The sequence below is a fragment of the Eutrigla gurnardus genome, assembly GCF_963514095.1.
Source record: "Eutrigla gurnardus genome assembly, chromosome: 14".
Taxonomy (NCBI): Eukaryota; Metazoa; Chordata; class Actinopteri; order Perciformes; family Triglidae; genus Eutrigla; species Eutrigla gurnardus.
The window spans coordinates 21863164-21891047 of NC_139937.1; the positions used below are offsets into that span (position 1 = coordinate 21863164).

The window sequence follows — 27884 nt, forward strand, 5'->3', positions numbered from 1 at the left end:
GCTCGAGATTTAACCGATTACTTTCCGCCGTTTAGATAAAATCAGTGGAATCTGCCATTTCAAAGTAAACTCTTGGATCCGAATGGCACGCGGATGTTCAGCTATTTTCCTCTCAACACACATTTCTCAAAGCGCTGATTTCACAGTTCTAAACACCAACAAACTGGCCAAGCGAGAAATAACCAGCGAGTCCGAATGACGTTGCTGCGGCAACAAAACGTTTACTAAGTGCTGGAAAGAAGAAAAGGAATAAGAAAGCTTACTTCTTGGGCGGCACCTGACCCACGTTGACCCGGACGCAGATGACCTTCCGAGTCTGCATCCCCATGGAGCAGGCTCCCGGACCGTCAGCTCGGGAGGCGTTGAGGCTGGAGGCGGAGGGGTCCTCGGTGCAGGGGCCCCAGGGCCCCGTCTGCCAGTGGTAAACCGTGCAGGCGTGCTCGTTACAGTTGCGTACCTCCTGCAGGGAGCTGCTGTTCGGACACAAGGCTCCACCTGAGAAACAGCAAAACACGGTGAAGCCGACGCGGGAAGGAATTCTTCAACATGACTTTTATGTTTCTGAGAGACGTTTGTCCACTAGGAGGGTTTGTTTCTGCAACCAGCAGACTCATGTTGTTGTCATAAATGTGTGACAACTTTTTCTTAAGATTCTACCGAGGAAAAAAAAAACATTTTTCTCTTTTTGTTTGTTCTTGAACCTCAGAGAATTATCATTCTGGCATCTCATCTAATTATTCAGCCGTGACATTGGAATCCTCTAGATAACACGAAGGGACACAACAAACTCCGCTCTCCAGCTCTCAGTCACGTTTCCACCGCTGTCTCCCGGCAACGAGTCACATGACACAATAACAAACAGGGAGCGGTGAAGAAAAACAGTTGTAACTGGCCCAAAATAAAAATACATCTTTAATACCAGATGGAGTGGTATTTAGATTTGAGTGATGGATGAAGAGCAGACGTCTTGGATCCTCCATGGAGGAGATCTATTAACGGTTGTTGTTGTTTTCCTCCTGAAACATCTGAATGTGTGTGACTCACTAAATGAAACCTACGCCAACACACATGAAACCTCTTTATAGTAAGAATACTCTGATGTTATTCTGTTTAACAAACGCTTCCGACACACGGCATGGACCTTCAGACTTCACTGTAATTAGAAAGTTGTGTATATAGATATACACAGCCAGCGTGTGTGTGTGTGTGTGTGTGTGTGTTATATATATATAAACACACACATATTTATAGTAGTTTTCCAGCAATATGAGTTCTTCCTTGAAAGCTTTAACAACATCATGTTGATGTCATTGATTTTCTGAGGCAGCTTCCTGAGTAATTAACCACACAATCCTCCTGATAACGGGGGTTCTATGCATTTCTAATCGATCGTATTTCCCTGTAGGTATTAATAACACTACAGACTAATACTACAGGCAGGCAGGTGGACTCTTAACTATAGACAGACATATATATACTGTATATAAGGAGTGGACGATGTCATGGTGATGTCAACCGTTGTGGACGAGAGTTTTGAAGCCTCAATCTTGTAATTTTAGCAACCAGTGAAGTAGGTGACCATATTTGGAATGTGGAGGAGCGACGGGTGGATCTGATGAACACAAGACACACAGAGCAGCACCCTTACTGGATCTGGATTCATCTGGATTCTGGTGTGAAGCTGCTAACAAAGATAGCTTCATAATTCAAGGTCAACTTGACAGCTAAGTGTTCATCTTAGTAGCTAACTAGCATTGATAGCGTGGTAGTGACCTGTCAATCAGCAGGTAAGCCCCGCCCCCTAAAGCATCCCCTGCTTTCTGGTCTGGTGGACTCTAAATGGACCATAATGTACTAAATGAACATCATGCTGGATTGAAGAAGACTTGAAACTAGAGATTGAGACCATAAACTCATGTTTACAATGTTTACTGAGATAATACATCAAGAGAGAAGTAGGACCATTTTCTCATAGACTTCTATTCAACCAGAGAGGAGTCGCCCCCTGGTGGCCAGCAGAGAGAAGTAGGACCATTTTCTCATAGACTTCTATACAACCAGAGAGGAGTCACCCCCTGGTGGCCAGCAGGGAGAATGATAGTTTAAGGCACTTCAGCAACAGCTTCACTTCTGACTCTCTGAATCCCTCCATCTTTCTACGGCTAGCCTCTTCTAGGCTCCTTCTCATTTCTCTTGTGAGTCGTCGGTCAGTCGTGTCGATGGAGGCTTTGTCACATGACAATTTCATCAGAGATCCAGATGCATTATGGGACAGAGAGCCAGCTCCATAACGAGCGGCGGTGTACACACAGTCGGCCCTGAATCACCGACTGTCAGCTCAGACAAAACTCAACCTGCCTGTTACCGGGGACGACAGGCATTCTGCTGACTGCGCCATGCCAGCCAACAACGGCGGCGCCGCTCGTCCCAACGCCGCCGTGACACGGTGCCTCAAATGAGCGCGAGTGTGTTGCTGAACATTGACCTCGAAAAGCTGCATGCAAACATTAAACTGCTCGTTCACAAAAGAGCTGGAGAAAGTCTCACTTAGCATCATCCAACTGAGAGTTAGAGGTTTCAAAAAGTCCCATAATAACCACCATGAATTAAACGTAAGCAGTTATGCTAAACAGGTCATTAATAACGCATATTCATGTATAATTAGCACATCTTTTTTTTGCCAACCTATTGGTGTTTGCTGATTAATATGAACCTAGAGCTTTGAGAAGTTCCTGTAGTTTCAATATTTTTAGATTTTGATTTTCATTTATATGCAACACAGGAGCTACGAAATCTGCGAAGGAGCTCTAAATCTAATCAGATAATCTACCCGGCGGGGGGGAACCTCTTTCGGATATTGTTCTTAGGATGAGAGTGAGTCTGTCATAAAGGAGTGTGTCGGTAAAGACAGCAGGAGGTGGTTTGATATGATTCCTCTAAAGCTACAACAAACACACAGCTGCTATCTATTTCTAGTCTAATAATGAAGATTTACCAAAAAGTTCTGGAAACTTTGGCACCTGAGAAAGACCTTGGATAAATACAGATAAACTGTTAGTGTTAATGAGACAGGTGAGTCATGCAGTACACCAGGTAACACTACTGCAGCACAACAGGAAGCAGCTAATACATCCAAGCTATTTCACACATGGCCAACGAGCCCCGACTGCAGCTGAATACAATCTAAATCAATTACAAGTCACCCCTAAAGCGGTTATGATAATGTCATTTTTTTTAAAACATAAAAACAAGCTGATCATTTTCGCTACTTGTAGACACACAGCTAGAGGTTTGAAACGGCTACCAGCGAACTCTTAATTACAGCTGTTTACCCTCCATCACTGTGATCCAGGCCACAACCATCGCTGTGACTGTGAGGGACACACACACACACACACACACACACACACACACACACACACACACTGAGATAAGACGGGGAAGCGTTTGGAGACATGACAAAAAGAAGGACAGGCAGACGAGCGGACGCACACGCAGATTTAAAAGCGGAGCGTATGCAGAGGAACAATCTGAGAAACCGATAAAAAGTAAGTGTCAGGAGAGGAGACAGTCCGATAGAAATAATCACCGGCACTGATAAGCAGACTGGTGGAGATAAGGACAAACGCACAAGCAGACAAGTGTGAAATCCAGACATTCAGTGAGTGACAGCAGAGGACGACTTGAAAGGCCATGACTAAGCCAATATCCCAGCCTCATCTGCATATATATATATATATATATATATATATATATATCCGTAAAGAGACGTCTGCAGGTGAGACTCACCTTCCCCGGCGTTGTAGGCCAGGATGGAGCGGGTTCTCATCTGCTTCCCCTCAATGGTCTTACTGGAGCAGGTCTGGGAGCAGGTGGACCAGGGTGTCCAATCGCTGAGCACACAGTCCCTCGAGCAAGGCACCTCGCAGGTCACCGGCTCTGGAGCCGGCGAGGACGTGCAGAGACTCCCGTCGACACCCTCGCCTGGAGAAAACGGTGACAGACAATAACACGGTCACATGTTGGAGGAAGTTTGTATTGTATGCGATGATAACGGGGTAACGATTTGGGAAGAATTACAGTGAAGTCGTTTTATTATCATGTTTAATACTACATGTAACTGCAGCATGAAACTAAGGAGGAAACCAGCCACTAGTCAGTTATCACATAGAAACTTCCATCTGTGCTTCCGGGTAACGACTCGTTGGCGTCGGCTTTCTGGGCCTCGAGTCTTCTCTTGAAAGTCAAAACAGATGGTTTTACATTTCCATATTTCGTTTGTGAGTTATTTATTTGAAAAAAATCCAGATGTGTTTCCAGGTAAACGTTGTTACTGAGGAAGGAACATCTGTGTTTCCTGGGTAAAGACTGTTGCCAAAAATGTAAAACTTTTATGTTGAAAAGCCAAAACAGGTGGTTTTATTTGTGCAATCAATTAATGGCTATTACTTCCTAAAAGTCCATATGTGTTTATGAGTAAATGTTGGAGTTCGGGAACGACCATCTGGGTTTCCACGTATTCAATCATAGTTTGTTCAGAAGAATTTTCATTGTATCATATAAAAGAGGAGGAGGACCATTTAGTAAAATGAAGTAAGAGGATTTTTAATTTCAGCCCATTACTGATGGTTATATAAGGGAATCCTCTTGAGACAGTACTGCACTGCTGATAGTCCTTTGTGTTATGTGATTATATTTTTATTAAAGTCTAATTTTACCATGATATCCTCATTAGTATTATATGTGCAATTACAACGGTAATGTTTGTGTTATCATATAAACTCCTCCTGCTCTATTTATTATATTGGCTCATTTACCTGTAATGTAATTTTATATGATTATGAGAATAAATCCGAGATGAAAGTCTCTTCAGAAGGAGAACATATGAATGAACCTGAGTGAACCATGTCGAATCGAGTTGCCGGTTGAGGACACACTTTCATAAACTCCATTATAAGAATGAGATTTTCTCCCTCAAACTCCACTTGAGAACAAAGATGTTTGGACCGCTGAGAAGATGAACAGCTGTGAGGCTTAATCGTGGCCCGGTGTTTTCTTTAAGTGGACATTTATTGCCCGTTCCATTTGTTCTGGTAAAATTGTTATTTTCTACCAGAACAGGCTCTTTTGCAAAACATCTTTTTGTATTTTTCTGGATATATCGGTATTCATCCTCCGCCTGACACGCTTGATTCAATGCGCCTGTCTCTTTAAGACTCCCTCCTGAAAAGCCCAATGTGCTCTGATTGGTCAGCGTTTAGGCGTTAGGTTTGTGGACTACAAGATCGGCATTTCAGCCGTCACCATCTTGGATTTTGTCTACCAGTGACATATTTGGACTGTGGAGGAGCGACGGGTGGACTGGCACCCCGAGCAGCACCCTTACAGGATCTGGATCCATGTGGATTCTGGTGTGAAGCTGCTAACAAAGTTAGCTTCTATAATTCAAGGTTCAACTTTACAGCTAAGTGTTAAAGTCATCTTAGCAGCTAACTAGCATTGGTAGCGTGGTAGCGACGGTGGCGAGTCACCCCCTGATGGCCAGCAGAGAGAATGTTAGTTTAAGGCACTTCAACTTTGGCTTCACTTCTGAGAACAGGATGCATGGATAGACAGCTCTCGTTTTAGCAGCTGGACCTGCTTTATAAGCAAAGAAGACACGGAAATCTCACGTCTACCATATCTGGATGGAAAAGACGTCTGTTCTCCCCGAGACGACTTGTGAAGGACGTTCTCCGAACTGTTTTAGGCATCAACGTTGTGTTCTTTGATCTTCAGACACGAGAAGGAAATAAATCACGGTTTCCTCGCAGCAGCGAGGAGACGGAAAAAAGATCTACTGAACTCCAGATCCAACTTCCCTCTCTTGTGATGTTTGATATGAAGCCGACTTGAACCAGGTCAGGTTTGCAAACACGAGGCTAGTGCACGTCATTCAAAGATTTATACGTAATATTTACATTATTTAACAAGCGACAACGTATATGTATAAATCTGTTATTTCTTGCAGTTTATAAAAATCTGTGGACCGTTGAGTTACGGCTTTGAACCCAAACTTAACGGTGTAAAAACCGTATTAGTGATTAATGTTTAATCACAGAGTGCATCTGTAAAGCATCAAACATGTAAATCAGCTGACGTCCCCGACATCCGTGGATTAATGCAACGCACAGAAATAATTCAAAACACGTCACGTGTGTTCTTCTTATTGACATGACAGTTGATTATGACCCTTTCTATGGATCATCTGTATATTATATATTCACACTATGCAATCTCCAACATGGAAACATAAGAGCCAACTCACATGGGATTCCCACATTTCTACACCATCGGCCATGTTTTATTCATGAGCTCCTGGATTGTATTAACCCGCATGTGGCGTTGCTGCCGTGAACCCAGCGGAGACGACTTCCTCCCGTAATCGACGGATACACTCAGGAAGATGTAAACCTCTCGGCGGCCGAGCGGAGGTTTCTAGTGGAATCGCTCGAGCTTCAGAAAGACTTTGCATTAAGATGTCAGAAAGGCAGTGAACCAATCACGATGGAGCTGAGAAGGCATGGGAATGAGAAGTGACAGGGACCCGAGCAGGTCTCATTCAGAACCCTGAATGAGCCGATCCCCCCCCCCCCCCCACTGTGAGAGGGGAAGCAGCTCCCCGTCTAAGTGGGCGGTGGTCCGCGCGGGGAATATCAATCGCCAGCTTCAATAACGTTTGTATCGACCTTCGCCCGCCGTCTGGGGCTCCGCCTATGTGGCCTTTTCTTTTTTTACGACTGGCAGAGGGGACACACTCGGAGAAAGTATACAGCTGACACTGCAGCGAAAACTCTCCGAGGCGAAAAGCCGAGTGAAAATCCAAACAGAACAAATCAATTTTCATCAGATGAGGGAGTGAATGTAGCGGCGGATCAATCAAGCAAAGTCAGAGAGGGGAGAGAGAGAGACAGAGAACAGAGAACTGCAACTTCACCAAACACCTGCCGTTGATGCGTGAACTCATGGGAGACGTTAGAAGGACGAATCGACTCCCTGGGAAACGCTCACAAAGTCACCGAGCAGGATCATAAAACCAAGGTTCCCTGAGCTCGTTCGGGGTCCAACGTGATTCCTCGAGCTCGTTTGTTCTCACGTCTGGATAACTAAAATAGTATGGAATCTTCTCCTCGCCACAAATCATTAATGTGTTATATGTGGGAACCATTCTGTCCACAACCTCGCAGGCAACAGGAAGTCTGAGGAGCATCTTCTTCTCTGAGAGATTTACAGTCATAAAGAGAAAAGGGCAGCAGAGAGTCCGGATCCGAGGCCACGGAGGATTGGTTTGATTAAGCGAGAGGAAGGTTTAATTGTGCGTGCCGAGAGGAGGTGACGGGACTCAAGCGAGCGTTAAAGTGGGAGAGGGAGGGGAGTCTGGGGAGAACTCCTCCTCACAAAGTAGTCCAGCGGTGGGAATCTGCTCACGTACCGAGGACAGAGAGTCTGGGGGGTCAGCAGAGAGGTGACCTTGAAATATGCAGCACACAAGGTCAGACCTGCACTTTTTTTATTGCCGGTGGCGGCGGGGTCAAAAAGGCAACGCCGACAAGGAGAGGTTTCTCACCGTTGCCATTGATGCAGCGGACCTGCGGGAGCTGAGCGCCGCTACCGCACGGCTTCCCGTCGTCGGGGACGCACGTTTCCAGGCCGACCAGCCGCCAGTCGTAGCAACTTGGCTCGTCGCACGGCACCGCCTCCACCAGGTGGGGGCAGTTCCCCGGCCCCCCCGTCGGCTCGTTGGTGATCCGACGTCTCCTCAGTTTAAAACCTGCAGGCAAAGGATTCAAAATCACATCAACGACACATCTTTACTCCTTCCTCTGTGTGGGTGAAGGACTGTGGAAGGTAACTAGCAATTTACTGCAGTAAAAGTATAGTACTTTATACTTCTACACGACATTTCCTTCAATGTTAACGTTACTTTTGAGAGAAAGGTTGCAAAAGTAAGATTTTCTAGTATTTTAGATCAACAAAAACATCAAATGATTCATAGTTTAAGATGAAATCAATGGATGCAGACTTTTCTGGCTTCTGACCAAAAAACAAACACACTGTTACACTCGTCTTTGAGACTTCTCAGATGGTTCAAAGAAGTCAAATGATACAATATTTCCAGCCTAAAAAGAAAAGAGAATATCAATGTGTAAGTTTAAATCTTAATTTAAGCTTTATTTAAAGATTTTCCATAAAACATTTTCACTTTAATCTAACAGAAGAGAGTGTAGAAATAGGCGAGAGAGAGAGAGAGGGGGGGGGGGGGGGGGGACATTACTGGAATCGAACCTGTGATGATGAACGACTGCCGCTCCACCTCGAGCAGCATCAACAGTAAAATGCTTCAAACACACGGATACATCCGTTACAACAACCTAAGAATGTTGTATATAATATAATGTATTATAATATAATAACCTGTCAGGAGCTGCTGATTTACTTTATAGTACATTTTGCTGATAGTACTTTCTGTACTCTTGGACATGTAACGGAGTATTAGCATGGATTCCTCCAGCGCTGATGATGGATGTGGATGATTAGAGCTGGGCTCCGTTTGACGTCCGACTCCTTCAGACAGCTCATTAATACTAATGAGCGTGCGGGAGGAAGCTCGCTGGTTTCCACGCGGACGCAGCTCCAGGCGGCCGCACACGTTACGCTGCTCATCTTCTTCTAATATCAAGTGAGGTTTTTACTTTATCCTTCTTTCTTTGCCTCCAGTAACGTCAGACAAACTGATAATTCACAACGTGACCAACGAAGCGAGTCGTCTTTAAGCCCGAGTGGATCCACGTCGTGCACTTAATTGCTCTTTCACATATTTGTGAGATTGATGTGTAAGTAGCTCCAGCATTTTACACACCGATACTAAACGCCTTTATTTCACGCTGAACATGTAATTACAACGTGGCTGCAGAACCAGCACAGCCAGGATATGATTCCTATTTATTTTACAATCATAAAGCCAGTACAAACAATAATGAAGCATGCAGGTTCATGATTCTGTCAACAACACACACACACACACACACACACCCATATATATATAGACACATTATACAGCTCTCTAGCTGATTACAGGGCGGAGGCAGTCAGTGTGAAACCAAAGCAACACGTACTTTACAGTCGTAGTTATTCTGGTTACTGCAGCACAGATAAAGTTAATGGAAGTACTTATGCAGAACAACATTCATTATAACACGCTGGCAGAGCAACTGGACACCAGAGAGAGGAATGAACATCATTAAACCGTCGGTGTGTATCTGGATGCCTGACGGACGGACAACAGCTGTTTATTATTATAACGTGTGTATTATATATTATATATTTACTTTAGAGCCACACAAGGTAATGAACACAGAGGGGAAGAGGTGTTTCAACACATCAAACAATTCAACTTATCTGAGATAATTAGCTTCAAAATAAATGCAAGGGTAATATTAAAATCCCATTATCCCTGTATGTGTTGAACTCCGTACATCATGTATATCCTCCACCCAATGAAGACATGCATATAATAGCAGGTGGGGATGGAGGGGTTTTGGGTTGGTGTGTGGATAGGTGTGTTGATGAGAGCCTCTATGTATGTTGTGTCTGTTGTTGTATCTGTAATGTCTTAAACTTAATACAAATGACGTCATCTATGCGGTACCTTTCTTCCCAGCCTGGTCATCACAGTTCTCGAAGGTGCAGGGCCCCCAGGCCCCCCAGGGCGACACCTCACAGTCGGTGGGACAGGGGATTTGACACAGCTGGGACCTGTTGGGGATCGGACCCTTGCACAGCCTGTTTTCCACGGGCAGGGAAGCTGTGAGGATGATCAAAAAGAAAAAAAGCTGAGTTAGCAGCAGATAAAATGAACCGGCTTCACTTTGATCCTATTCTGGTTTCGTCGTTATGTGAGAATGTTTTTTTTTTTTTTTTTTTTTTACCGGCGTTACAATCAAAAGGAACAAGGGAGAAAATAAAAAAATAAAAAAGAGCTTATTTACTTTTGTTCCTGGCATGAGAATCCCTACAGGGAGCAGACGAGAACCACAGTGGAGAAAGAACAAAAAAAGAAAAACACGCCTGTGAAGCAGACACTGTTATGCCTTTGTTTTGTTTATCACCTTCCTGTTAGCATGTCAGAATGATAAATTAGCAGTGATTATCCCATGCAGCGCCGAGCAGGGAACATAAAACATGGTGGATCTTTGCCCACGGACTCTCAGCGGAGACGGGAGTGAGGAGGCAGCGAGACGACACTAAAGGTGTGAGGGAACAGCGACGTGGTCCCGGCTCATGCTTAGTCCACCAGCCCCCCCTCCCCTTCCCATGATGCAACCGGTGAATGCACGCCGGCCTGAACTCCCACGGAGAGCTTTGTTGGAGTAAAAAGGAGAGATGCTATCGTCTCCGTGACGACCGTGCAGAATACGTTTCTACGTGTCGGCTGCAGCAAGCAAAGTCGACGTGCGGAGTATCTGAAGATACGAGAGTTTATGCATTTATGCATGCACATTAAATATGTATGATGGTGTCAGTGTCATTTCAAAGCAGCGCTACTGTATCTTCCAGAGCTTTGCATCGACGCTTCTTTTGGAGCTCTTATTCGATACGGGAAGGTGGAAATTGACGGAAATATGAGAGAAATGGGGATTTTTCCCGACCTAAATCCAACCTCTTTCCCAACCTAAATCCGAGAAAGTGTCAGACATGTGATCTGGATCTCATAAGGATAATCCAACAGTTTAGGAAATATGGGAAATGGTGCTTTCTTGACTCTTATCACCAACAAATTCCCTTTTTATTGAGTGTTAGATGAGAAGCCCTGCACCACTTCCATTAAACATTAAATTAGCGAGTTAGCTTAGCATGAAGACTGAAAAACCTAAAAAAACTCCTGACTCTATCGAAGACTTCTTTCTTTACAATCAGACTTCTTATGCAACCAGAGGAGTCGCCCCCTGATGGCTAGCAGAGAGAATGCAAGTTTAAGGCACTTCGGCATCAGCTTCACTTCTGACTCCCTCTATTGTTTGTTGAAAGTTTTAAAAAACAAAAAAAGTTCAGCAACAACAACAAATACTTATCCTGACAAAAAAATAAATACAAAATCTCCTGCTGAAACCTGTTTTTTTTTTTTCCACATTTGGAAAAATGTTACTTTATCTTGGCAAAAAAACTTTGGGGTCAAACACAGGAGGAAAAAAAGGATTTATAGCAAACTTAGAAAATGCCAGATTTTTCCTCTCCATGGATGTATCCCCCCAAAAAGGAAATGCAGCTTTTCTGCAAACTGATGCTCAGAATGAAGACATTACTGGTGGCATGAATGTAAAAAAATACATATATAAGACGTTTTTCTCTCCAAAGTACAGGGATTGATCTCCATTGTAGTGCTGAGTCATTACAGTTCAACCCGTTTTTTTCTTCGTTAAATGGCGGATATGTTCAACTTGAGGATGACGAGTTATTCCAACTGTTCCTACAAGACATCTCAGAGCTTAAAGTCTCACGTAGTCATGAGAACTGACTCATAATTCCCTCAGAAGTGTACAGGGGGAAGAAGGCAAACGGGGGCTTTTGAAATGCAAAACGGCTAATTCCTTTAACAAATACACTGAAAGTCAAATAGTGAGTTTTGCGGCGCCGCTGTTAATCCATGTCCTATTGGTGAACTACACTCACTTCAATCTTCTAACATCAATCCATTTGGGGATACAAAATTGAAGACCATCAGAGTAGAGAAGATGAAAAAAACTCTCTATATGGTTCTTCTCTCGTCGTCATTTTTACGGTGAGAGTTTTCTATTGTGCTGATCCGCCGACGGAGGCATAAAAATCCCTCATGCGAGCGCGGCTTACTGTCTGCAGACGTGGAAAACGTCTCCACATCCATATTCTGTTTGTGGGCGAACAAAGGCAGATTTTTATGTGAGAATACAGAACTTTGTAGTAATACTACTTGTCCCTTTGTTGGGTTTGGCAACGGAGCGGAGCCGTCTGGGCTCTGAATGTGGTGGAATGTGGTGAACGGTTAACGCCGTCAGAGATCTGAAGCATCGCGGTGTCGGGAAGAACCTTCAAAGAGTGGTTAATATCAATATTTGAATTATCATCATTATTATGTTTCCTTTCTCCCTTTGTGCAGCGGACAGGTAAGGATACGAGAAGAGAGGGAAGGAGAGGAGAGGGAAGGAGAGGAGGGAAGGAGAAATAAGGATAGAGGAAGGATTGAAGAGAGAAGAGGAAAGGAGGGAAGGAATGAGGAGAGTAAACATGGATGACATGAAATACAAAAAGAAAGGACAGAGGAAAGGAAGGAGAGAAGGAAAGAGGTTGGAGAAGAGACTAGAAAAAGGAAGGAGAGAGGAAAGAGGAGAGGAGATGAAAAAGAGGGAGGGAAGGAGAGGAAGCGAGGACAGAAAATAGGAGAAGAAAATGAGAGGAGGTGAAAGGAAGGAAAAAGAGGAGGAAAGGAAACAACAGTGCAGTAAAGGTGAGGAGAAATGAGGAGAGAAGGAGGAGATGAAACAAGGAAAGAGGAGGAGAGAAAACAGAAGTAGAGGACAGGAGAGGACACAAGGAGAAAGGAGGAGAGACGGGTTAGGAGAAGAGATGAGAAGAAACCAGGAGGATGGAGAGGAGAGGAGACAAGGAGGAAAGGAAGGATGGAGAGAGGAGCAAGATATCAATCAAGAATACAGGATCAGTGAGGAGAAATGAGGAGACGCTAGGAGAGAAAAATGAGATAGAGGGAGAGGGAACACAGATAGAGGAGAAGGAAAGAGAGAAAAACCAATGACAAAAGAAGAGGAGGAGGAGACGAGTGGAAGGATGTAAGGAGAGAGGAGGAGGAGGAGATAAGAGGACTCTGGAGGAGAGGAAACGAGGAAAGAGGAGAGGAGGCCTGGAGCAGAGGGGGAGGCTGGAGGCTGAAACCACCTACCTGTAATCTGGAAGCTGATGGAGAGGAGAGGGGGGACGCTAGGCTTCTGCTGTCTTTGGGTCTGACCCGCTGCAATTACAGGGGAGATAGCACTATTAGCTACGCACACAGAGGAGGGGGGGGACGCGATCAAACAAACACAGACAGGAAACAACACACAAGAGACTAATCAGCAGAGCTGGGCCTCCGATCACAGGCTTGTTGACAGAGAAAAGCCTGCACAACGTGTTTTATTACCTTCGGTCTGGAGAAAAGACGCCTCCTGCTTCATTTATTTTTGACACGGACAAATAACACTCATGGATTATGATCAGAATCCACACGGACGTCTGGAGACTCGTCTGATCTGGTTGGGGATTTGGCCTGAAAGCGACAGACTTAAGCGAAGGTGTTTCCAGGCGTTTATGCCGTTTCATCTGAGCCCGAGATGAAGAGGTGGAGATCAGTCGGTGTTAAGCGGAAGGAGCAGACGTCGGAATGACTTTAGCTTAAGGAGGAAGATAATGGATGCAGGGGAAACAGGCCAGGCGGAGGGATCCCAAAGTGGAGCGAGGCTGCAAGGTGTGATGCTGCTGTGACTGGACAGAAATTCAAAACCAGCGAAGACAGCTCAACATGGAGACGTCCTGACAGCAGATCCTACCGACACATTGAGATGAAATGAAGCAAGGAGACTCGACAGAGGAGATGTTTTTGGATGTAAAAGACCAGAAGAGAAAAAGAAGCCGGCGCCGCTGATGGAGGATAAGCCCCGCCCCTTCTGCCCAGATGTCCGTCATTGGACCTTATTTTTAAAATATAAAGCTTTCAAAGATCACATTGAATTCTTGGGACAATAAAAATGGGATGAAAGCATTAAAGGGGCGGGACTTAGCCTCTATACACCCATGGGTGCAGGATGAGTCATCAATCTAGTGTTTTCCAGGAAATGACTCAAATCTAAAGAACATTAAGAGGAACGACTAAACTTTTGTTTTTGTTGCTGGTACTGACACCAGCAGAATAAATGTGTGATAAAAAGACATTTATTTGGATTTTATGGGAACTTAAATGCTAAGCTAGGCTAACAACGCCCCTTCAGCTTTTCATTATCCAGATTGTATTATAAAGAAATTAACTATTGCCTTGAAATCTTCAGTCCCCTCCCCGTTACCTCGTTCTAACCAACAGCAGTATGAACCTGAGGATGTGAATAAACCCCTCCTGATACACTCAGGGTTGTTGCACCTCTTAAGGGTTTTTAAGTCAATCTTCTTGTCAAATAGAGGGAGAGGTGACTGAAATGTTGACTCCCACAGGGTTGGAGGAGACTTCCAGAGATCCATACACTGCAGCGGCTGAGCAGAACCAGGAAGTGGCGGACGATGCCGATATCGATCTGGGGTCTGATGGGAGTAACTCCCCATGAAGATTAAGGTTAAGGTTTAGGAGGTGGTAAGCTGATTCCAGATCTTGGCCGCGGGGTATCTTCCGCCCTCTTTGCATGGTGATATTTATGCATGAGAGAGGGGAGGCAGGGAGCGCTGGTTGCAGCAAACTTCACTGAGCCACTGTCTGCCTCTCTGTCTCAGAGGTATGCTGGGAGATTACCCCCCGACAGAGGGGAAAGAAATCCTGCACCAAGAAGATAAGAACTTTGTGAATGTGTGTGTGTGGGTGCAAACACTCACACACACACACACACACTTTCCTGCACAGCCGGCCCCGACAACACTCCTCTCAGCGCGCTTTATGAATCTTAAACGGTGTCGTAGAGGTTAGAGGTGGCGGCCTAAATATAAAATAAGTCATTGCAGGTAAAAGGTGTGCTGTCACTCACCAGGTAGCCGGACAGAACCGTCACTACCACCAAATGTAGCGGTCTGAGGTCCCGCAGAGGTCTAGGATAGTAGCTCACATTAGTCCAGAGACCAGACCAGACTATGTGGAGAAACCAGAGACTGTCTGTGGTCCAAACAACAAGGTGTTTGGAGTGTTGACGGAGCAGCTACAACGTTAGCGTAGCCTAGCACCCATCAACCAGACTCCATTCAGAAAACAAGCATTTTAAAAGTAGTAAGCTTATGCATGTGTGTGTGTTTGTGTGAGAGTATATAATATATATATATACAGTATATACATTTAATTTAATTTAATCAGCAAATTGATAATGTTGAGGTCATTGACGGTTATTTCCCTGGTTGGAAAAGCAGCTGAGCCAATCAGAGCTTAGTCTGGAGGATGAAGAATGCTGCCGGAGACAGAAAATACAACAGCAACAGAAAAATGTCAGCCTGTGGATTAGACCGACGCAGCTAAACGAGCATTTGATATGCAATTATCTGCTACAAATCCACCGAGGGACTGCAGTCCTCATGCACCGTGTGTGTGTGTGTGTGTGTGTGTGTGTGTGTGTTTCAGGCTTTGCTGGAAGCATCCACGTAACCACGGCGATGACTGGTTTCGGTATCGAAGGAAGACGTTTGAGATCAACGCGACTAAAACTTTAAATCGACAGACAGAAATGAAAATCTACAAGCTTTAATTTAACAGCACTGAGCGAGTGAACGCTGGAAACGTTCTCATAAATACATTTAATACTTTCAGAAATATTCAACGTGTTCAGCTAAAAGTTTCCCCCCATTCAAGTTTTTCATGCATCTTCTACTCATTCATACGTTCACATAGAAACTCCATTTAAACATTATTCAACATTTAAATCCCGTTAAAACTTTTTAACGACATTAAACTTTCTTTGAAGCTCAGTGAAAGTGCCGTCCTCACATCTTCACGTCGGCGTGGGTCCAGAGTGGTGAGTTTTTAACTAAAGCTCTCATTCGAGCAAGCTTCACTTGCTCACTCTTTAGAGATCACTTCAAGATGTCTGCTCTTTCTACGGAAACCAACCAGCTGCCACCAAACACCAAAACAATGCATATATTTCTACGACTTCACTTTCTTATGCATCTAAACCAGCAGCTTTTCAGCATCCAGCAACTTCTCCAGAAATTGCTTTTCTGGTTATAACTAGTGAAAGGTTAGAAAGTCGACCATGAACATCACATCAGGCTGAAGCCCAGCGGACCTCGACCTCGGCCTGCGTGAGAGCAGAATCCCTCCACGTATGGAAGGAGTGACGGCCGAGGCATCTCACCTCCGCTTCGACTCTGTCACTCTCTCTCACGCGATCAGCACCGTCGGCCTCCATAAGCCGAGCCTCGGCTAATGTCTTTAACAGCATCTCTGAGAGGGCAGCTTTGACTCTAAGCTGGCCTGACAAGTGTCAGAAATGGAGGCTTTTGCTCTTCTTGTGACCGGTGACGAGTCGTCGCCGCCGAACGCTTCAAAGCAGGACGACGTTTGAACGTTCAAACGGAAAACCGAAGACGGAGGATGAAAAGAACGTCCTTCAGTGACTATTAAACAGATTATATCATAGATGATACGTCAACGTAGTCAACACGTCTGCTGCTATCGAATCCACCGAGGGACTGCAGTCCTCATACACCGTGTGTGTGTGTGTGTGTGTGTGTGTGTGTGTGTGTGTGTACGTCATGTAACAAGGCTTGACCATATTTATCTTAGTTCCACTCGAGAGTTCAAATGATTTGTTTCGGGCTCTTGACTTTGGTTTGAAAAAATCGAAGCAAGACGTTTGCTGAAGAGACTGAGATAAAAACAGCTGGAAACAGCTGCAGACGGTCGAGGTGGATCAGACATGTTCATTGATTATGCATTTTGAAGAGAGGAAGAGAGAGAGAGGAAACGATGTTTGGATGAAATGACCTGGAACGACCCGGACACAAGTGTTTGTTCAGACGGGCTGAAGCTGCTTTTGGTGTTTGGTTGTGAATCCTGCAGTAACGAGCACTTGGTTTAAGAAAAGCTCTGCATTAAAATTCCTCATTAAAAATAACTTATACATGTGTGAAAATAATACATATAACACATAACAAACTTATAAATGGTGTGATTGTTTAATAAGTTGAGGTCAACAGTAGGAATTTACCAACACGGATATCAGACATCCAGCCGATACCGACTCAAATATCAGGTATCGGGTATCAGTCTCTTCCATTTGACTGCTGATATGTTATGAATATTATATACTAGAATGTTCATTTCTGGTTATGTTTTAACCAATGTGTTGCTGCACATAAAAAGGTTCACACCCTGAATTTGCCGGTGTACGATTTATTATTTCGCTAATTGACATTTCAATTAATTTCAATTGAAACTTTGTTGCCTTACATATAAAAGTGAGGCATTCAGCGTTTTAATCGAATCGAATCGGCACTCAGTATCGTTGATACCCAAAGTCCAGGAATAAGAGTGAAGTCATAAACACAGCAGAGAAAACAAGACTAGAATTTCCTTTTCCCACCTGCCTCTCAGGGCTTCCGTATATATCTTTGCATTATTGTTTTATTCATAAATATATTTACCTTTTTCCTTCTCTTTGAGGTCGTTGAGGTATTTCAACAGCTCGGCGTTGGCCTGGACGCAGTAAACCTCCCTGGTCTGCAGGCCTCCCCCACAGAGCTCCGTCTGGTTGCCACGCCGACGGTCCTGTTGGCTTAGCAACGAGTCGACCCGGCAGTCGCTCCACTCTGTGCTTCTCCAGGTGTAGCTACAGAGGAAGGGAACATGGATGGTCTGTGTGGGCGTAGCGTAGAGTCCAATTACAGCACATTCACAGCGGAGCAGGAACTAACTTCGGCACGACGAGGTCGCGTTGTCACGACCGGCGTGGTCACGACCGGCGTGGTCTCCGCTCGCTTTCTGTTTCTGTCAGAGAACGTGATGAGCTACGCTTTCATCAGAGAGGACAGCGTAACCTTTTATTAAAGCCGGCAGAAGTAGGATTTAACATTCGAGGACGGATATTTGTTTCATTATCACAATCTTCAGGCTTCTTATCACAGCTGATAATATTATCATAATGTAACAAATCAAAACGCTTTTCGCTGAGAAGTTGATTTCTAAAAAGATGAAAGAAACGCGTCGCTCAGAAAATCAAACGCTCTCGAGGATGAGAGCGGGACTAAGTGTTAGACGATATGGGATGAAACTGAGGGAAGAAAGGCCTCCTGTGACTCCACAGTTTGAATCCGTGTGTGTGTGTGTGTGTGTGTGTGTGTGCATGTGTATGTGTATGTGTGTGTGTGTGTGTGTGTGTGTGTGTGTGTGTGTGTGTGTGTGTGTGTGTGTGTGTGTGAGAGAGAGAAAGTTTGTGGGACTAGGATATCCTTGCAGTCTCCTTCCATTTGTCTCTACTTTGTGTCTGGCATTGGCCCAAGCACTTATACCAATCCATCTCCATATGCTGCCTTTACACACACACACACACACACACACACACACACACACACACACACACACACACACACACACACACACACACACACAGGTTGAATAGCAGACATCTACTGTGTTTCAGACTGAGTTTCATTGTAATACAGAATGAATCCCTGCTGAGTGTTTCGGGTCTTAACAACCAGATTTCATCACAACCAAACCTGCACTTACATCCCTGTGAGACGCGAGCACCTGTTGGTAAAGAAAGCAGCTGTTCCCTCCCCCCGTTACCCCCCCGTCATCAGGAGGAACTCACGTGGCGCAGGGCGGCACGCCGTCCCCCTGAGGTTGACACATCTCCCGCTCCTCCAGCAAGGTGCACTCCGCCCCCTCGCCCACGGGGAACTGGACCACCTGTCTGCTCCGAGCTCGGCTGCCCGTGGGAGCCTCGGGGTCCACACAGGTCTTGGAGCAGGGGCCCCACTCGGTCCAGTCGGTCACCTGGCAGTCTTTGGGGAGGACGCAGGACCGGACGGTCAGAGGCAGGTCCCTCAGGGTGCACAGGCTGGAAAAAAGGACAGAAATAAAGAGGAGGGAGAGGACATTGGTTCTGAGATTGGCCTCGGAGGAGCAGTAATGCCTCACATAAAGCTGCGTCCCAATTCAGGGTCCGCATCCTTCACGGTCTACGTCGGCCCGGACCACGAAGGCCGGACTGAGATTTGACCGTCTACAGAGGATTTGCTTCGCTGTTGCTGCTCCCATCACCTAGCAACCAGCAGCAGTCAACATTAAAATCATATTATACTCTTTTGATTTTACATTACGATGGAGGCTACGCTTCATCGGCGCCTGATATATTTCAGACGACAGCGCTTCTCCGCTGCATCTCCTGTTGCATCGCTCGCGTTGATTATGTTGATTATAATCCAATCAGCACCGGCGTGCAATGAATCTTGGGATAAGTCGGGCCCTGAAGGATCCGTCGGTTGGAACCTCTGTGAAAATAATTTATGGGCTGCGTTTGAAGGAGTGTTTGAAATGGGACAAATGCAGCCTTACGAAGGATGCGTACTTAGGAAGTAAGACCTGAACGTAAAGACACCAGAAACCATGAAGCCTTCTGTAAAGATTAAACAAACAACATGTAGCATGTTTATTTGGAGTGCTGGTAGGCAGATTATTGTGTCTTTATGCTAAGCTAATGGGCTATCAGCTGAAGCGTTCAGGCATAGAGATATCTTTGTCTTCAGGTTACTTGGGAAGAAAAGGGATCATTCCCAACGTGTCAAGCTATTTCCTTCAGTCATCCTCCAACAAAACTCATCCTATACTGGGGGAAAGATAATGCAAAACATAGATGACATTTAAGGAGCTAAAAGCAGCTAAAGTGTGACAGTTTCTCCTTAACGAATGACTCTCTGCCGTCCGAGCCGGAGAATCAAACACAAACAGTAAGAAAATAAGCCTTCATGCCTCTGCAAAGGTAGATCCCTTCATCCGTGTGTTATTCTCCGGCTCCAGCTGGTCACAGAGCATATTTATGGGAAACAGAACTCGCCGTGTGCAACTTACTGACGCCTCATTACAGTGACGTTTAATCTCTCCGTTTCCCCTCGCAGTGCCGTTTTAATAGAAACGTGCCAGGATGCCCTGCAGCCACGGTTTATGTTCCCCCCAATACGTCACAGCAGCAGATATGTTGCACTAAAAAGAGTGTGCATCGCTTCCCTGGACGCCATCTGCCCTTGACTGGTGCCACATTGTGTCATTAGCAGCAGACGCTGCACAACCAGGCCCCCATTAGGAGTGAACCGGGAGCGGCGTGGCGCGGCGCGTCCTCGGAGCGTTCAAACCACAGAAACAAACGTCCGATCGATGGATCGATGGCATCTTTTGATCGTCTAAATGGGATTGAGTTGTAATGAATAACTCTTCCTCTCTTCCAGTCCCTTCTGAATCATTAGAAATGTGTTCTAACTGAAGCCGACTGCGTTCTGCTCCCCAGTCTGGATGTGTTTCCCCTCGAGGCGTTGCAGCTGACGAGCTATTAGTGCTAATTACAGCTCTGCTTCATTTAGAAAGCGCTCATTTAGACGTTGCCACCACACTTCACCTCCAGCGACTCAGACTTTTTGGGTATAAATGAGGAAATGTATGAGCCGAGTGTGTTTTTTCTTTTCTTCTTTCTTTTCAGTCCCTGCAGATTAAAACACCTCTGCAGTCATTGAATCGCTACCGAAGAGACGCTGTGGAAATTCCAGTTTTTTCCCACCAAACAAACTCGGCCTGCCGGCTCCTTTTGAATTGAGGGAAAACAATGAGGAATTAGAATAGCGGATGCGACACACCGAGGGTGATGGCTTGATTTTCTCTACTCAGATGGAACTTGGTGTGTTTTAAAAAGCCCATAATGCTGCCGATGACCCATTTTCTCTGCAGCTGGATCCTTTGAGTCTTTTCTCCCCCGTTTGTTGTGTGCATGCCCAAGCATTTTTTTTTTTTTGTGGAGATTTCGGAGCCGCGAAAAAGGAGTCATTATTTCTTCATCTCAGTCATTCAGACAGAATGAGGACACAATCATTCTCTATTTAAATAAGTAAGATGAGTTCAGAAAAAAACGTAAATTTTTAAGTCTGTAGGTTTTCACACAGAAACTTACAAACATGGACTTTTTGATCAAATAAAAGCGTAAAGTTTCCACATTTCAACGTTTGCACGCTCGTTACCTGGACGCCATTCAAACCAGCCAATGAAATGGTCAAAAAACATGATTAAAGAAGCCCTTTGGAGCCTTCAAGAACAAATTAGAAGTAAGAATTAGAATTACAGCAACATGTGGGACCCTCGGCACGACAATGACATGTGAAACGACCCGAAAAACCTGAAAGGTTGCGTTTGCAAGCTTGATTAAAGCGACAGAAGTGGAGGAAGTTAAAGCTCCCAATGACAGATGATCATCAAACAAAATTAGAAATGAAGTGAGCAAGATGTTCGGAGCGTCTGGCTCCGATATGAATGGGTTATCGCTTCGCTGGGAACTTTGTTCCACTTTTTTTCCCCGACAGTGGCAAAAACAACTATAAATATTTCAGGACAAGAAATAAACAAGTCAAGGATTAATATTTATGCCCCTAAGGGCATGTGAGTTGTTTTCACAGGATCCTTTGAAATATTTGATCCCAGTCACCACGAGAGCGCCACGCCAACAAAGCATTAATGAATAGTTTTAGTAGGTAATCTTTGAGCCGAGCGGCGTGTGACGGATACGACGCCTCGACTGACAACGTCAGCGATTGTTTCCTGGAGATCTGAGGACTCGTTGAGGTTTCCAGGCGTCATCTTAGATGCCATCGGAGCAACAGATGAAGAGAGGAGAGCTCTTTAACAGAATCTCTGATTAACCCACAGACATCTAACACACACTTCACAGGCAAATAAGAATAAATCTTGTGACAAGAACCAGAATTCATGTGTTTTCTGGATTAATAAAGTGTTGACGGTATTTTAAAAAGCTAGTTTATTTGTTTAATAATGAAAAATCTAACTGCGTCTGTCTTCCCGGCACATCAGTGAAAAAGGCCTTTTGCATTACTTCTGACTTTGTTGCACGTTTAAAAATAAATACGGCCGAGTGTCAATCATGTTTGCACGCCGACTCCGAGGCGTTCGGGTCGCTGGAGTTACGTTAACAGGTTGAAGGGACACGTTTCGCTGAAATGACAGCTGGTGCTGCTTTCATGGAACAGGTGGAAAACGGGCGAATTTCAGTGTCATTCTGGTCAATTACAATAACAAAACAGGGAGCAGGAGAAGCACACATGGCTACTTGCCTGCTAATTAAGATGGATGCATTTAAACCTTCTCACCGTGTCTCAAACCTACGATGGCGTATCAGGAAGGAAAAAAAACCAGAGCCAAGAGAGGGGGGCAATATTTTCAGAAAAAAGTCGCAAATTTGCTACTTAAAGTTTATTCTAGAGGTCATAGAGGAAGTAAACACATTGCTTGACCAGGTGTTTGCCGTTGCTATGACAACAAGTGAAAGCTACTGCTAGCATCTTAGCCCAACCGCCCTGATCAATAAACACCCATAAGATGATAATTTGGCCTCTTATAATAAAAGCAACAATAAGCATCAACATCATCACCCTAAGGACCTTAACGAGGCGTTGTCACACGTTGGGATGATTCATTAGAAACATTAATGTACATTCATGGGACGTTAGCTAGCATAGATGCCGGTTGTTAGCATCGTAATAAAGTAGCAAATCTGCGACTTTATAAAGACGCAACTTTGTGTCTTTTCGCTCCCCCCTCTCTCTGCTCTATTTTTTTTCCTACAGTGGCTCTAATACGCCGTCGTAGAAACCAGCAGGTGGATTTAATGACCAGATGTTAAACTCTCTACCATCCTCCAAGACACATGACGAGGTAAAAGATGAATGATAACAGATGAACCGGTGGAAATATCTTGTCTGACTCCTGTTTTTTCAAACCCTACTGTAAGGCTTTACATGGACGGCGTTCCCTGCTGCCGGTGGCAGCTTCACTTCTTGGAAGTGAAATGTCTGAAGTGCTTGAAGGCGGAGACTTCTGCCGAGGAATCAGTGGGAATTGAGAGCTTTTTGATGTTTCTCACTTTGAGTCAGAGAGCGAGACGTTTGCAGCTCGCAGCAATAATAACGTCGGTGTCGGAGGTTAGATCCCACACGGGTTTACCAACACTGTAAACGGAGGAGCTCGTATAGTTATTATATGTATTCTGGGTGAGAGGTTAAGTCCCGCCCCCTTCTGGTGGGAGAAAGTCTCAGACTGTTGGAGTATCAGACTGTGAGTCTCTGTGTTCACAAACCTACGACACACTGCATATTTTTTCCCATGGGAGACAACAGGGAGGGGCGGGGCTTAGCCTCTCTATAATGCCCACTGAAGGCATAATCAATGACCTGTTCATGCATCAATATCATACTCATAGTGTATTAATGATAATACAGTTTGCAGCTTAACCTTACATCCCGAAGCCTCGACACATTAAACTGATATTCAACAGGAAACTATGGGACAATGTGTTTTTTAGACGTTTAGTTTTGGGGAACTGATCCTTTAACCTCCCAAGAAGTTGTTACCTAAACCTTAAAACACATAAAAACAGAGCATTCCCATTATTATTTATTTGAGAAGTTTCCCTGTAGCAATTTGACTTCATAGCTTTAGCAAGTCACGTCATTTTGAGTGACACTTGAATTTGTTCACTTTTCTTATGAGATCACACGTCCATTCAAAACCAAATGACAAAAGTAAAAAAAAGGCATTATTTTGAAAGGGAACACGCAACGTCACGGCTGAGACTGATCTCCTGTCACAGTGAGTGGCGTCTGAAGTCGACATGAAATGAGCCGTGGTAAGTTGTGCTTCAGCGCCGCGACAAACACAGCCGGCGAACATCCTCCGCCGCGCGGCGCCTCCCGGCGGGAGGAGGAGCTCTTTGAGGACACGTTTGGCATCATGTCACAAAAGCAATGACTTTAGGACCAGTTTAACTAAAGCGTCAGGAAAAGAAATAGACGTTCACGTGAAATTAGACATTCAATAAATGCTGAATGTCACGGGAACATAGGAGATAAATGTCGTATTTTAAAAGGAGAGAAAAAGCTCTGATGTTCATCATAATTATAATTCTGACAGATGTTCCAACATCTTATAGCAGCTTATCAAAGATATATAAAATAAATAAATAAAATAAATGCCTTGAATACTAACTTACCCATGACCTCATATTTGTTTTTCCTTTCTGTCTTCACTGTACCTATAATGTAAAAAGTAAAACTTTACTGTCACATAAATAAAATAATAAAAACTACTCACTTGCGTCCCACAGCGCTCCCGTTCCTGTGTATGCAGGTCACGTCCCGGGTCTGGTAGCCCACCTGGATGTCCCAGAACGGACTCTCTTGTCGGTTGAGGCGGTTCCTGTTCCGTTTCTTCTGGATCAGCTCCCTGGTCTCCGGGTCTTTGACCCCGGTTCTCTCCCGGAGCCCCTGGCCTTTACCTGTCCTGCGCTTAGCTTGGCGCGTTGTCCGAGTCTGCGGGAGGACGCAAGGGCTCCACGGTCCGACCCGGAGGCTGAACATGCCCTCCGGACCCGTGCATGGACCCAGTTTGCAAGACTGGAACTCGGTTAGATTGAGACAAGCCGCGCCTCCGAAAAGCGGAGGGACCAGGACGCTGCGGACCCGGTTCCTGAGGCCCGTCCCGCAGGTTTTGGAGCAGGACGTCCATGGAGAATACTCGGAAACCACACAATCCTGAGGGCAGGGGATCAAACACGCCTGCTCCAGGCGAGGCTTGGGCTCAAAGTACTCACAGATGGCGTCCTCGGTTGGAGAGGCGTCTGTGTTGAGTATGCAGTCCACCTCCCGGGTCTGAATGCCCTCCTCGCCGCCGAGGCATGTGAACGGCCGCGAGGCCCATAAGGTCCTTGCCGAAACTGGCACGCACGCGTTCCAGGCCCCCAGTTTCCAGTCGTACAGGTCCTTGTGCCAGTCGCACACACGGAAACAGTTCCTCTGGTTGGAGGGACGCTGGGCCTGGTCGCAGTTGGTGTGTAGCGTCGTCCAGCCGTCCACGTGGGCGCACCAGACCGCCCGGCTCTGGCTGCCCCCCGGACCACAGTCGCTGCCCATGCATCGGCCCCACGGACCTGCAACAAAGGAACTCGGGTTCAAATATCATTTACTAAACATTTCAGCTTCAGAGTTAACTCTCAGAGAGTGTGGTGTAGAGGTGGGTAACACCTCATAACTATGTTTCTGTTCATGACTACAGCTCCTTTCTCCTCTGTAGGCTTTAGTTAAATAATATTCTGTTTTCTTGAGATGACAGTTCAGAATGTAGACAGTCATTGTGAATGACAAGAGCTATTAGTTCATGCTGGCAACATCAAAAGAAAATAACCCAATTAAACACTCATTCTACCACCCCCACCAAATCCTCTTCTCTAATTTACACGGTAAAGTTTCTTTAAATATTCATCCCCAAATATTTATTTTCGACATGAAGCTCTCTTCTTTACATCGGCATCAACTAGATTCACCGCAGCATTGATTTAAAAGGGAAATGCATCACGTTTGAAGCTGGGTGATGGCAAGCTGGCATATAAAAGGCTGTTTCTGATCTGCTCTGTGTGAAGAGGCTCTACTGCACTGAAACACCAGAGCAAATCATATTAATGCTCGTGTGTAATTTCAGCAGCGTCGCTTGAATATAGAGGAAACCAGTCCAGACTTTGGATCGCACGTTAAAACGTGTTTAAATTTCATTTTTTAAACGCATCAACACTTCAAACCTTCCAATGAAGCTGAGGAGAGACAGTTTAAAACACCTATAATACATCTTCAAGGATGACACAGCAGACTCTCTCACTCCTCTAACGCGCTCGTTGATGTAAAATGTGTTGGAGCTGAGCGTGTGCCAGCATATCTCATATTCAATAAAAAACACAATATGTCACCGTGGTGTGTGCTACGCTCGGGTCACGTCCCGCCGTGCGGTAGAGAGGGAGGGATGATGAGGCAACGCAAAGACCAACAGCAGAGATTAGTGGTGATCAAAGGAAAACTGTCTGAGAGCCAGTTTAGAGCGCCGGGAGTAATCAGTCAGTGACATTTATCATTCTCCTTCTGGCAACCGGCAGCAACAGCCACAGACATCAATACAGGTGTTTGTGAGAACACAAAGTCTCTGGCAACGAGATGCAGCAGACGGTCCTGGAACGGCCACGGTAGCGGAGAGATTCATGTGATCATGTTATTGATGAATACGGAGGAAAAACACCCGCAGACCTTTTTATACGCGTGTTTTATAGATTGTATATAGACTGAAAGGAACAAAACCAACAATGAGTCGATCCTTGAAAGCAAGAGGAGAAATAAACCAAAGCATTAATAGTTTTGGTCTTTTCATTGGAATTTGGTGACAATTATTAAAAATGAAGTAACTCCAGCTTTTATCCTTCAGCTTCAAAACCAGCGTTCGCGGCGTGCCGGTTTCCTGCTCGCCTCCTGGTGTTGATGCTTACGGCGTTGGCAAGATGCACGCCCATTTGTTGGCGTGGCCACTTGGAAACGCGTGAACGAGTTCTTGGCTCTCGGCCTCAGATTTGCTGCAGTGAAGTGAAGAAGAACGTCGACGTATCCAGCAGCAAAAGTGAGCTACAGCCTATAAGACACAGAGTCCAGAGAGCCTTGAAGCTCCACCCCCTCTACTGGCACTCTACTAATTTATTAATTAAAGTTTATTAATAGTGAACCTGTCACAGTCACAATGTGCACCAAAGCACTCCTCGGGGAAAACATCCACCAAGTGTTGAGACAACTTCAGATATGTGACAAGTTAGTAAACCCACCGACCCCAGACACGTTTGTTTGTGTGTACTGCTCCTTTAGTTAAGGTACCTCTTTGGTATGACAAACTAAGACAGCTTGAATCCATATTTTCTCAGCTGCTAATAACGTTGCTGTAAAAGCAACATTGCATTGAAACAAGGACGAGTCTGCTCACCAACTAATGTGACACCATGGAAACGGTGTTAAGCGGGTCAGCTCAACGCCGAGCTGAGACTCTCACTAATTAAAGCAGCGTCTCTGCACTCTCACTGTGTTATCCAAAGGCTATTAATACTGGCAGGGAGAAGAAATCAACTTAATTGGGCAGCTTCTCACCTCACATTAACCTCTTAGGTTATCGATTATATCAGCATGTGGCCCGCGGCTGATTGGATGCTCTGTGGGCAGCGGGGCAGCCGGTACGAGGCCAGCTGGTGTTGACCCACGTCCACGCCAAGTTAAAGACCGCTGGCACAAAATCAGGAGCACATTTCCGGGAATGATTGCCTCTGATGAGGCCGCTTGTTGTCTTTTTTTTTTCTGATCTCAGCTACTGATTCATCTCTAACATGATCCCAGGAGCCCCAGAGCTTTTCCTAAAAAGTTTATCCATCAATGTCTGATCATCGACGTCCAGGTTTCTAGGTTTGTAGGCATCTAGAGCTCCGGATCGCATCATGTAGAAACTCAGATTGAATCCTCTCCAGTGTCTGAGTCCATAAAATGTATTTAATCTTTAATACAATAATAGAAAAGGGCGACTTTAGAGGTTTTGCTTCTACACTAGAAACCGATGAAGAGGGTGAATGTTATCTTGGGAGCTGATATTGAGTTTTTGAAAGAAGAAAATGCCACAGTAGAAAACGCTGATTCAAGACAGACAGGTCCTCCGGTACCAAAATAAAACACCTCTGTGCCCAAATATAATCCAGATAGAAGTTCTGTTCTGAGGCTCAGATCTCACACTCAACCCTCCTCCAGCTCCGGGTGTGGAGGAACAACAACAGGTTCTCAATGAGAAGACTCTGCTTTGTTCTGGGGTTATTAATATACTACATGATCTTTTGTTTCGTCAGATCTTTGCTTCCATGTTTTGGTCTTTCTTCTCCAAATGTAAATCAGTGTGTAGCCCCGGTAGCCTTCAGCTAACGTTTTAATATTGCATGCATTCTGACAGCATCATCTAACATTGTGAAAACAAACAGGCCTCACCTACACTTTTTATGTCTCAGCAGAAAGAATTCAGCCAA

The 27884-nt window shown here is 45.1% G+C and overlaps 1 protein-coding gene across 1 annotated transcript in view; it reads right to left on the reverse strand.

Annotated features, from left to right (window-relative positions):
* The window catches only part of thsd7ab (thrombospondin, type I, domain containing 7Ab), a 126735-nt gene that overhangs the window by 63202 nt on the left and 35649 nt on the right, over nt 1–27884 (reverse strand). The window contains exons 2-11 of the mRNA XM_084027302.1: nt 24116–24950; nt 18564–18812; nt 17395–17579; nt 12971–13039; nt 9689–9844; nt 7607–7810; nt 3790–3984; nt 3333–3371; nt 2996–3031; nt 264–495 (exon numbers count right to left, since the gene is read on the reverse strand). Of these exons, the coding sequence (XP_083883428.1) occupies nt 264–495; nt 2996–3031; nt 3333–3371; nt 3790–3984; nt 7607–7810; nt 9689–9844; nt 12971–13039; nt 17395–17579; nt 18564–18812; nt 24116–24950 (2200 nt within the window). The remainder of the gene's footprint in view (nt 1–263; nt 496–2995; nt 3032–3332; nt 3372–3789; nt 3985–7606; nt 7811–9688; nt 9845–12970; nt 13040–17394; nt 17580–18563; nt 18813–24115; nt 24951–27884) is intronic.